The 11,695-nt window shown below is 46.1% G+C and overlaps 1 protein-coding gene across 1 annotated transcript; it reads left to right on the top strand.

The window, feature by feature from the left end:
- The first annotated feature begins 83 nt into the window (after positions 1 to 83).
- Positions 84 to 10,126, top strand: SMARCB1 (SWI/SNF related, matrix associated, actin dependent regulator of chromatin, subfamily b, member 1). Its single transcript, XM_042865661.1, has 10 exons — positions 84 to 247; positions 1,381 to 1,492; positions 1,999 to 2,028; positions 2,706 to 2,835; positions 3,406 to 3,543; positions 3,779 to 3,906; positions 4,404 to 4,570; positions 4,761 to 4,951; positions 8,718 to 8,849; positions 9,758 to 10,126. Exons 1-10 carry the CDS (start codon positions 155 to 157, stop codon positions 9,795 to 9,797), a joined length of 1,161 nt encoding a protein of 386 aa, XP_042721595.1. The 5' UTR covers positions 84 to 154; the 3' UTR covers positions 9,798 to 10,126.
- Positions 10,127 to 11,695: the final 1,569 nt, after the last annotated feature.

Below are 11,695 nucleotides of genomic sequence, written 5' to 3'. Positions count from 1 at the left end.
CGGGAACGAGCGCGCGGGAACGGGTAGGTGGGAATGAGCGCGCGGGGCGGTGCCCGGCGCATGCGCAGAGCAACAGCTGAGTAGGCCGCGGCGCTGCCCCTCCCGCTGCGCCCCGCTCCTCTCAGCGCCGCCAGAGCCCCGCCAGGCCGCCGCGATGATGATGATGGCGCTGAGCAAAACCTTTGGGCAGAAGCCTGTTAAGTTCCAGCTGGAGGAGGACGGCGAGTTTTATATGATCGGCTCCGAGGTGCGGACAATGGCGGGGGCCTGGAGGGGGGGGGGGGGGGCGAGGCTGGGGGAGGGGCTGCGCTGCGCTGAGTGGGGGCAGAGGGCCTTCGCTGCAGTGATAGCGTGGGAAATGTGCGGCTGAAAGGAGCCGGAGCCGCGGGCAGTCGGGCCGTGTGCGCCGTACGAGGCACGTGGAGGAGGAGGAGAAGGGATCGCCTTCCCGTTCCCCGCTGTCTGCTGGTGAGCGCTGCAGGGCAAAGATGCAATTAAAAATGGCCTGAAAGATGGTAAGGTCAAAATGAGTCCTGTCTGACGAGGAATGTGAGCCTCTTTGTGGACTATAATCACTCTACAAGCACAGCACCAGTCTAAAAATCTGCTTTCAGAGTCTAGAACTCATCCTGCTGACTAGCAAGCCTTGTGCTGAGGAAGGCAGAACTGCTTTGCGGGTATTCAGCAAGCCTGGAGGAGGCAGAGATCACATCCTGCGTGTTGCAAGGATTTAAAGGACCGGGCAGGGCTGTGGTGTCTGAGCTATCCCAGTGCTGTCTGGGAAAAGGGATGCTGCTGGAGAGCTGGGTATGCAACTGGGTTAAATCCCTACTGAGCACTGTGTTAATATAGCAAAGTCAATGTTAAGTTGTTCAAAAATACACGAAAATTGATTGTTGTCAATGAGTTGGAGTTTGTTATCAAACTAGATTAGGTTGGATGTCAGGGAGAATTTCTTTACAGAGAAAGTGGTGAGGTGCTGGAACAGCTGCCCAGAGAGGCTGTGGATGCCCCGTCCCTTGGAGGTGTTCAAGGCCAGGTTGGATGGAGCCCAGGGCAGCCTGGTTTAGTATTAAATGGGGAGGTTGGTGGCCCTGCATGTGGCAGGGGGGTTGGAGATTCATGGTCCTTGAAGTCCCTTCTAACCCTGGCCATTCTGTGATTCTGTGACTGTGATAGTGAAGTAAGTGCTGATAAGAGCTGTGTTTTCTATATTGTGCCAAAAATTGTACTTTACGATGCCAAACCTGATATATTGTGAAAAACATAAAAAATCCTCTTGGGATTGCTGTTATTACAGAGGATTTGTTTCAGCTTCTGATAAGCATTTCTTTAAATGGAGTGTGATTCCAGGTCATATCTTTGCTTTTCTTTTTCCAGGTGGGGAACTACCTGCGTATGTTCCGGGGCTCACTGTACAAGAGGTACCCCTCACTCTGGAGACGACTGGCCACAGTGGAAGAAAGGAAGAAGATAGTGGCATCTTCACATGGTAAGAAGATGAGTAAATGTTCCCAGACTAAATGACTGCCTTGAAGAACTGTTTCTGTAGGCTCAGAAGCTTGTGTACCTTTAAGGCTTTGCTAATCGCTTCAGATTGCCTCAGTGATGGAGTGTTCTGCAAAATATGCTGTCCTGGGGTTGGCTGCATTCGTCACAATGCAAAAGTCACACCTCAAGATAAACACCGTATTCCAGAAGGGACTTTTATTCTCAGAGGGGTGGTTCTGTCCCTTAGCCCATTGAAAGCCTGCACATGTACTTTACGACTCCCAGAGTTTGTAGTGTGTTTCTACTGATGTTGCTGCCACAGTGAGAATACAGCCACCTTGGTATTATTTCTGATGGGAGACTTCTTATATAAGTACTTATATTCCTTAGCAGTGTAACTTGTTCTTCAGGCTAAGGCATAATAAAGAGAAGCAGTTCATTCTATACTTAAGCCTCCTCCCTCTCATATCCTGCTGACCCATTGCTGTTTTCTTTCTTTTCCAACAGAAAATCAGCGGTCTCACAGTCCCAGAAGATGTAAGTCTGATTTTTGTGTTATTCTTAGCTGTGCTGCAGGAATAATCTCTGCCATGACCTTTAGTGTTATTACAGTATGTATTAACATCTCACCCTCTGATCTCTCCCTGTGGTCTTCCAATGGTGCATCGTCATCACATGCTGAACTTTTCTTTCTCAGCACATTAATGGGTTCTTGGATGCAGATGGTCTGTGCAATTTAGCAAGTTCTGTCCTGAGATTCTCCCCCTTTTCCAAGTCTTAAGAGTTTGTACTCCGTGGCTTAGCTTTCATTAATATTTGATGTGTCTGCTCAGCCACTCGCTTTTCCACTGAGTGTTACATCTCCATTTCCAACCTTTAGGTCCATTGAGGATTTATAGTTTTCTGGGCTTTTCCTCCCAGAGACTGTGAAAGAGATTTTACATCACAGTGGGAGACTGTAGGTGTGCAGAGCTAAACAGTGTGATACTATGGGGTAATACAGGGTAGGAATTTTTTTTTTTCCCCTTATGTAAAAGCACGTTACTTATAAGCTTATTTACTATTTAGGAGGACTTAAAAACATTTAAAATGATGTGTTTTCTTTCTAGCCCCACCTGCACTGACAGAGAGGGCTGTTCACTATTCAGCTTGTTTATGTCATATGCTGCGTAATGCTCTTTCATGTTAATTATTGGCATCTTTCCTGGTAACAGATCATGGATATACAACATTAGCCACCAGTGTGACACTGTTAAAGGCCTCTGAAGTGGAAGAGATCTTGGATGGAAATGATGAGAAATACAAGGCAGTGTCTATCAGCACAGAACCTCCCACCTACCTCAGGTAACCAGTGTTGGTGAGGACCATGAAGTTGCTGGAACGTGTCAACGTGGACTGGAAGCACTGTCCTGTCCCAATAGAAATCGTATAAACCTCTAAAAGGGCAGCTTGCAGGGGGTGCTTGCAAGTCTGTGTTAGCAGATATTTGCAATGTTGGGCAAATGAAGATCTCCAAATTGTAAGGATTGGGTTGCTGCCCACGTATTACAGGAAGAAAAACATTAGTGTTTGATGATACAGCTCATTTTGCAATTACTTCATTCCAGCTGTAACAGATGTTTTGGAGAACACTCTCTGCACGTACTTTTTGCTGGAGATGTCGCATTTCTCAACAGTCCTTCTGTAAATACAGACAGGAAATTCAAATATGAACCTCATATTTATAGTGGTACACCTGGATCCATGTACGATGGATAGCTGTGAGCTGGAGAATGGACTTCGAAGGAGGGAGTGTGGAATAGGAGTTCTCAGTCCAGCTGTCCTTAGGGAGGAGCTTGTAATTTATGGTACTATTCTTAATAATAGTGGCAGTGGTGTTCAGGGCCTGCAGGTTAACACAGTCTCATTCTCCAGAGAACAGAAGGCGAAGAGGAACAACCAGTGGGTGCCAACACTGCCCAACAGCTCTCATCACCTGGATGCAGTGCCGTGCTCAACAACAATTAACAGAAATCGCATGGGCAGGGACAAGAAGAGGACCTTCCCTCTGTGGTAAGGCAGCGTCCTTCTTCAGAAAACTGGAAACAGTTACAACATGACTCACTGCAGGGGGCTGCTCTAATAGAGAAGTGGTTGCCATAGCCCTGTAACTTTGAGTTGAAGAGTATGTCTAATAACTGGGGAGTTGAAGTATAGGGATTGGTAACAGTAAAAAGCACCTTCCTTCTATGGGAGCCAGATGTATGGTTTTCTATTCCATGTGCTGTATTGTTGCTCTTTGTTGTAGCTTTGATGACCATGACCCAGCAGTCATCCATGAGAACGCATCCCAGCCAGAGGTTCTGGTTCCAATCAGGCTTGACATGGAAATTGATGGGCAGAAACTCAGAGATGCATTTACATGGAACATGAATGGTATGTAGGAGGAGAGTTTCCTGGGGTTAGAGAGATACAGATGCATTCATCACCAAATATGAAGGGAGAACAAGCAGGTCTTTGCCCCATAAAGGAGGAGCTCTAAAGCTCTTGTACTTTGATGTGTCGTTCGGCTCTCATGGCTCTTAGCAGATCCCTGACACTTCCACGGGTTGCAGTAATTCCTGGATGCTGTAATCTGAAAAGTTAGGCCTGTTCTGATCCACTTTATCAGTTCAGCAGCCTAATGGAAATGTCAGCCAAGATTAATACTAAATAGTTAATGTGTATTTAATTAATGAATAGACCATTGCTGTGTTCTTTGTGAAACAAGAAAGTCAAGTCAGTGTGTACATGTGTACAACCCCGGAACAAAGCACTGTTTTAACAGCAAAAGGTGATTCCCTTCTTCAGGCAAAGATCTTAACTTGGGTATTCTGTAAGTGGCAGATATTGGTGGCTGAGAAATAAGTCTTTTTGTTCTTATTCTGTATCAGAAAAGCTGATGACCCCAGAAATGTTCTCAGAGATTCTTTGTGATGACCTGGATTTGAATCCTCTGACCTTTGTCCCTGCTATTGCCTCTGCCATCCGACAACAGATCGAATCGTACCCAACTGACAGCATCCTAGAGGATCAGTCAGACCAACGTGTTATTATTAAGGTAAGGACAGGGGGGCACTGGAATGAGAGCTGAACCATTTGCATTTCTCTAGGTGTTTTTTTTTTTTTTTTATGGGGGAAGAATAGTACAAGGACTTCCATCAAAACTGGGAGTTCCTAATTCCAGTCCTGTGTCCAGGTTAGATTTTGTCCTTGAGAAATGAATGACTTGTTTCTTCCCTTGTCTCCAGCTGAACATCCATGTAGGGAACATCTCCCTTGTAGACCAGTTTGAATGGGACATGTCAGAGAAGGAGAATTCACCAGAGAAGTTTGCCTTGAAGCTGTGCTCAGAACTTGGCCTGGGTGGGGAGTTTGTCACTACTATTGCCTACAGCATCCGGGGACAGCTGAGCTGGCATCAGAAGACATACGCCTTCAGGTACAAACTGTCATCTTTCTGGATGGTGTAGATGCATGTTCTAACTTCATGGCTGCTAGCACCAATGAATCTTGAACAGCTGATGCAATGTAGAAAGCTTAATTTGAAACTGGATTGTACCCACTCTATAGTTCTGAAATTATTTTTCTATAGTAGAAGTGTTTGATTTCTCATGTTCATGTGCCCACTAGTGCATACAACTGTCTTCCTTTTAAACCAGTTTATCAGATGAAAAAGAAGTAGGGTGCAGGTAAAGATTTTTTTATTTCTTGGACATCCTTTTGTATGTTTCATCGACTGGCAATCCCCTAATCTGGAGTCATTTAAAGACCACTGCTTGTGCAAGGTTAGCAGTTCAGGTGGTTTCATTGCTCCCACTGCTTTGGGTGGTTGTCTGTCGTGAAGTGGCAAGTGAGTCACATCACAAGAGGGGGAGGTGTTAGTGGTGAGCTGTAAGAGTCGTTGTATTGCTTGTATGAAATGGATGGGCTCCTCTGGATAGCAGAAATGTTAGTGGTGGATCTAACCAAAGCACTCTAAACGTGTCTAGTGATGTGTCTGCAGTCAGGTCTTGCTCAGGCGTGGCCCTTTGCTTGTTGCTGGCTGCCTGGTGAAGCAGTGAAGCATTTTGATCTAGTGCCTGGTGTCTTTTGTTCTGTAGTACATCCTGCTGCCTCTCAACCAGCCTGTGTTTTTGCTCAGAGATCTTCTTGTGGTGGGTGTAATACATCCCACGACCAAATATCAATGAAATCAGCTTTTGCCACAGAATGAAAGGCTGTTCTAATTGACAGTGGCAGAATACCTTGTGCCTTCTTCTAATGTCTGCACAAGATGATCCTCAGATACATTTCTGTCTCATCAGCTCTGTCTGACTTGGGCCAAGGTCTGGCCTTCTGAGCCTTAGCTGACTGACACCACAGCTCTCTACCCTGGCTGAAGTTGAGGTTGATCACAGGCCATTTTCATAGCTGGAATGCAGCAGTGTCAGATTTGAACAATCAGCTTTTCTGACTTGTCTCCTAATAATAATTACTCCCAGTTGTGCTGTGCAGCGTTCTGTGGCAATTTACTGTAGGGATGTTATCCTCCATACGTTGCTGAGTTTGCAGTCTGTTAAGTGTTCCTTAATGTGTGCTGCTGGGTTTTTTGACCTCAGGCCACGGTGACACTTGAGGAAGTTTGAGAGTTCAGCAAGTGATGTATTGCAGAGGTGGGAGAAAGGTGCTGCTGGCGCCAGTTTTGTAGAGGTCAGTTTAAGGAAGCTTGCAGCTAATCCCTAATGTGGTTCACATGGAAGTTAAACTCTTCTTTTGGAGCTAGGGAGTTGACTTCCACCTTGCTATCCCTGACAGTAGATTGATATTTGCTGATCTGTGTGGGACCAGATGAAACTGCTAGAGCAGAGGGTACATGTTGCTGAGAATTAGTGGGAACCTGGAGGGCAGTCAGTGGCAATGTGATGCTTCTAGTGCTGCCTCTTCTTCCCTGCTGCTGTACGTGTGTAGTTTACATGTGTAAAAACATGTATCTGGCCCTGGTTACTGCAGAGTGCTTCCTTTTAGGGGTAGCTCAAATAGGTAGATTTCAGGCCACCTTTAGACTGTTGCAGTTTTTAAGGGGGAGAATTAAAAACAAGGAAGGAAGGCAGAGAGAACGAAGTATGTAGCCATGAACCATTCAGAGGCAAAGAGCACCTAATTTAAGACTTGCTTTTTTTGTCAAAGTACAAACATGCCCTCCTCTTCCCTCTTTTCTGCCTGCAAAGGAGTACTTCTGAAACCTTCCTGTGATTAATGATGTTTGGGTTCTGTGGTTGGTTAGTTCCTGAATTCCCAAACCACAGGAGCGATGGTTGCTCCAAAGTCATTCCGACGATGTAAGGAAAGAGTGCTGTAGATGTATCAAAAGAACCTTAAAATCTCCAGGAATCGGAGATTTGAGAAGTCATGTGCCTCTTAGTCATCAGAGGGAGAGGTGAAACTGTCCTTCAGTTGATGAACTCCAGGACAGTTGTTCCAGCTGGCTTCTCTGCAAAACAAGGGGAGCCTGAGAACCAATGGAAGTGACAGGACTGGAAGCAGTTGGTGACTGATGCAGTTGTCGTTTTCAGGGTGATGGTGTACTGAACATTTCCTGCCTCGGTGCTGAGATGTTTTTAAGGGCAGCACACAGTGTTTCACACCCAGGCTTTTGCCTTCAAAACCAGAATAACTTGTATGTCTGATGAGTTGTCTTTTGCAGAGGAAGACCCCTCCCTGCCCTCCTGGCTGCACTGCTGTGCCTGTGATGCTGCTGCCAGAGGCTCTGCCCCAGCACAAGCAGTGCAGTGCTCCACTGGGAATGCTGCAGCTGACAGTGCCTTTCAGTCATTCTACCAGCACCTCTTGTTTAAAGGAGGGGGAAGCTGTCCTACGAGGAAGTTTAGGAGATGAGGGAGGATTTTTCATTTTCTCTATTCTGCCCTACAGAAATGCAGTATCTGAGTTGGCCTGCATTAGCAATGCTCATGAGCTGGCTTTCCAGCCCCTATTTAATTCCAGTGGATGCTCATTGCTGATAGCATGTTCTCAACTTCATTTACCATGCTTAAGTCAGGATCTAGCAGTTAGCCTGGAATTTGCAGCATTTTGTGGCTAAGATGAATTTCCTGGCTTCAAGTGTTGCTTTAGTGGATATCAGCAATACTGGAAGTGGATTTGACCAAAGTTTCCTCCCTGGATCAGATACCAAAGGCATTGGATTCATTTTTCTTTTAACAGCTTTGCTGCAGACTTTGTCTGCTCCCATGGTGCCCACCAGAGTCCCTTCCTGTGAATGAGGTGGCTGAGCATCAGTGCTGGGATCCTGGTGGGGGCACATCCCTGGGATCTGCACACACCTGTGTGAGGGCTCACACACATTCACACACACATTCACACACACACTTGTGCTGAGCTGCTTTCTAGAATTCAAAGCAAATATTTACATTCTGAGGCTCCTTTGTATTTATGCTGAGCTTCCAGCTCCACCCTCAATGTTTGGAAAGCTACTCCTGTAAAGTTCCTGTTGACTTTTGCTGAAAAGTCACTAGTGAAGGAGTAAACATTGTTGTGCATGTGATAATGCAGCTGTTCAGGGCAGACAGATCTCTGATGAGCAATCTTGTGATCTGTGACAGCCCTGTGTTTCTGTGCTGGGATTAATCACAGTCTGTGGTTACAACAGCAGGTCCTCAAGAAAGAGCTTTTGCCACGGCAGTGTGGAGAAAGTCCTTGTTCCACTGTAGGTTCCCATCTTGTCATGCTCCCTGAAAGCCTGACATGGCTGGGAAGAGCTGCTGGAGCTGCACTAGGCAAGCTACAGCTAGGAAGTAAGAGCTGCAGAATGGCAAAGCTAGGTGAAAAGCCTGTTAACAGTCCCTGCTCAGCTACTGCTGTGGGAGACATCCTCCCCACGTTAATAAACTGATCTGAATGTTGCCTGTGCTTACTCCATTTGAACCCTGACGGCCAAGCACATAATGGCCTTAACAGGAGAGAACTACTGCTGCAGTCATTTAGATGTCTGTCCTCGCTGGGGGCTGTGGAGTTGGTAACAATTGGTCTCCTTGAGGAGGTAACTGCCCCTGTTCTGGGTGTTCACTGGGGCTGAGTGGCTGCTTAAGCCTGAAACACTTGCAGTGCTGTGCTGTGCTGTGCTTGTGTCTTGCACCTGGGTGGGAAGCCAGGGGAGCAGACTGTTAGCACTGATGGATGTTACTTTGATTTCTGCCCTGCTGCTGCAGTGAAAACCCTTTGCCGACTGTGGAAATCGCGATTCGCAACACGGGGGATGCTGACCAGTGGTGCCCTCTTCTGGAAACCCTCACAGATGCCGAGATGGAGAAGAAGATCAGAGACCAGGATAGAAATACAAGGTGCTGCCCCTCGTTCAGTTTTCATTCTGGCCCGTCCCTAAGACAGAACTTAAAAGTTTTAATGTTGTTTTTTTCTCTGCTGAGCGCCGATTGGCAGGATTTCAAACTTGCACGCCACAACAAACTCATAACCCTTTTGCTTCAGGATACTGAACTGTTATCACCTTACTCCACAAATATTTAACTGTCTACTTTAGCCATATCCTGTTTGAAGCAAAGTTTCCTTTTTTTTTCCCCTTGGACTCTCTGCTTGTGCGGGGGAAGTGTTTCTATAGGAAGGCATTCATCAAAAATATTGGAGTTTCATGCACTGTCATGTGAATTAGCATCCTGCCAGAAGGATTCCTTTTATGTAGGATAAAGTGCTGTTTGATCTAGGCACAGACAAGGTCTCAGCTCCAGCCTGACGAATGTTGACCTGTTTGCTGGCATGTGAGCACTTCTGCCATTGCAGGAGGAGCTCTGCTTGCCATAGAGCCCCACTAAGCAGCGCTCAGCAAGTACTCAGAAACACATGCTCCTACTTGGTTAAACTGCAGCCGCTTCTGGCAATACAAATGAACTGCTAGTATCTCTCCAGAAGATATGTTGTGGGAACAGTAAGTATGCTGGCTTGGCTCTCTCTTAGGAATATTTTAGTGCTAATTAACAGATTTATAATTGTTCTCAGCTATCACTGTCTGAATAGTTCTCATGAGCAACTGGTTCAGTCTCAATGAGCAAAACTGCCCTAACAGCTGAAAATGGTGTGTCATAGCACTACAGGTAGGGGCACTCAAGTGACCAAGGATGTTTGGGCAGTAAAAAAAGTATCACAAAGCCATGGTAACCTCACCAAAAGCATCGCTTTTAGTAAGGCTTCACCTGTCTGTAACACAGCACTCACTGTAACTCTCTTTCTCTTCTAGGCGCATGAGACGCTTGGCCAACACTGCTCCAGCCTGGTAAACTCCCTGTTGTGACACTGGTGCTCTTCCTACAGACTCTGTCCCTACTTCTCTCCCCACGTGGATCTAGGATTGGCAGGGGTCTTACTGTCCCTCAGGGACACACATTCCACTTGCCAAGAGTTCCCTGTACTGCTGACTTCTGCCCCATCCCCTCAGCCTAGAGGCCACGTACCAAGAATGCTGCATTAGCACATGATCTAGCTGAGACTTGTGGCAGCTGTTGGAGCCCTTCTATGCCTGTGTGTGGACAGTGTAAAAATACTTTTGTATAGGTGCAACACGCACTACTAGAACAACTTTTTAAATAAAAGGAATGCATACTACTAAGGTAGAGTTCAGTATGTTTGAACACGTAGCAAATCTCACACTTTGTCCTGTTACAGCAGCTGAGTCACTTCTGGGTAGAAGAGTTGACAGGTGATGTTCCTTTGTTTATTTTCTCTTTGTGAAAACTGCAGCTGGAAGATTATAATGTCTGTGCACTCAGTAACTGAGACTGCAGCATCCCTTCAGCACTGGGCTTTGCTTTGGTCATTATTTACTCACACAGCAGCCAGTTACAGTACACAGAAGATCACGCGCTTTGCTTTGGGTGCTAAATTCCCTCAGCACTGCAGTGTCTGGATTTTGCAAACCTAGAAACAATCTGTCTTTTCCTGGGATGTTTAAAAAGCAGAAAATTCATTGAAGTGAGATGAAAAAATTCAAGCTTCCTTAAAAAAAAATCTAATTAGAATCTACCTTGCTACTGAGGTCCACCGGCTCTTTGACAGAGTTCCTACCTTTCTCTGCCAGGAACTGTCAGTTATTGCAGACAGGGCGAATTTTGCTGGCAGCCTGACACTGCACTCAGAGCTTTATGATAAAGCCAGTAGGTTTTACAATCCCTGCTGATCCACCCACACTGCTTGCACAGTCAGAACTACTTTCTGGCCTTAGTTTGTCATGTTTAGACTTGAGTAATAGCAGAGCTAGTTCTGATTCCAGGGTGGGAGGGAACTTCTTCCAGATGTTAGTACACAGAAACCTCAAATTTGCAATTTAGCTATAATATTATTACAGTCTTAGCCTAGACTCCTGTCCCAGATTGGTATTCCATCCATTTTTTCTTATTACAGGGGTCAAAAGGTTAGTTCTGCACGCATGACAAGTCCATGCAGAACATGTTTTGCTTGTGGATGCAAGGACTGCAGTTCTTTCTAACACTTCAGCCTCTTGTTACGATCAGGCATCTCTTCTGCAAGCAGCCCCTTCAGGGAACACAACCAAAATGCAAACAAAACTGCTGTAGCCTTAAACCTAGCAGTTTGTGCTTAAGTAACCCTAAGCTTTGCAAAAAAGAATGGACAAGTGCACACGAGGATGTGAGCTTCTGTAGCAAGCTTACAAGTACTTTGGCTTCTCCAGATCCAGAGAAGATGTAGGAATTTTCCCTCCAAGAAACGAGAGGCAAGGCTGCAAAGTGCAGGAGTCCAGCTCACAGAAAGATGAGCACAGGCTGCTTTGAGCACGAGGACTATGAGGAACCAGCAAGCAGCAGCTTTCCCACCCTGTAAGCACAGCTCTTCTCTTTAATCCAGTAACCAGCCCCCACTGAGTGCAGCCCAGCTTCTGCGTTCCACAGCTGCAGTTCTGCATTACCTGAAGACAACACCAGCTCTGCAGGAGTTCATGAACAAAGCACACAGCAGGTGCCTGTCTAATCTGAGGCCACTTGCCCCTAGTACCACTCTGCCTTCTAGAAGATCACTCCATGTATGGTTCTTTCCCTACAGAGAAACAGAAGTGCAGCAAAAATAGTTGAAGTTTTCCATTACTGAGCTGTTTTCATGGGAAGCCTGCAAAGGAGCTGAGTGGGATGGCTGTGGTTCAGCCTTCCATTGCCATAGGGCTTCT

This window comes from Lagopus leucura, unplaced genomic scaffold (assembly GCF_019238085.1).
Source record: "Lagopus leucura isolate 7727_CA_CO unplaced genomic scaffold, USGS_WTPT01 Super-Scaffold_806, whole genome shotgun sequence".
Classification (NCBI taxonomy): Eukaryota; Metazoa; Chordata; class Aves; order Galliformes; family Phasianidae; genus Lagopus; species Lagopus leucura.
This window is presented reverse-complemented; position numbering and strand designations above follow the sequence as displayed.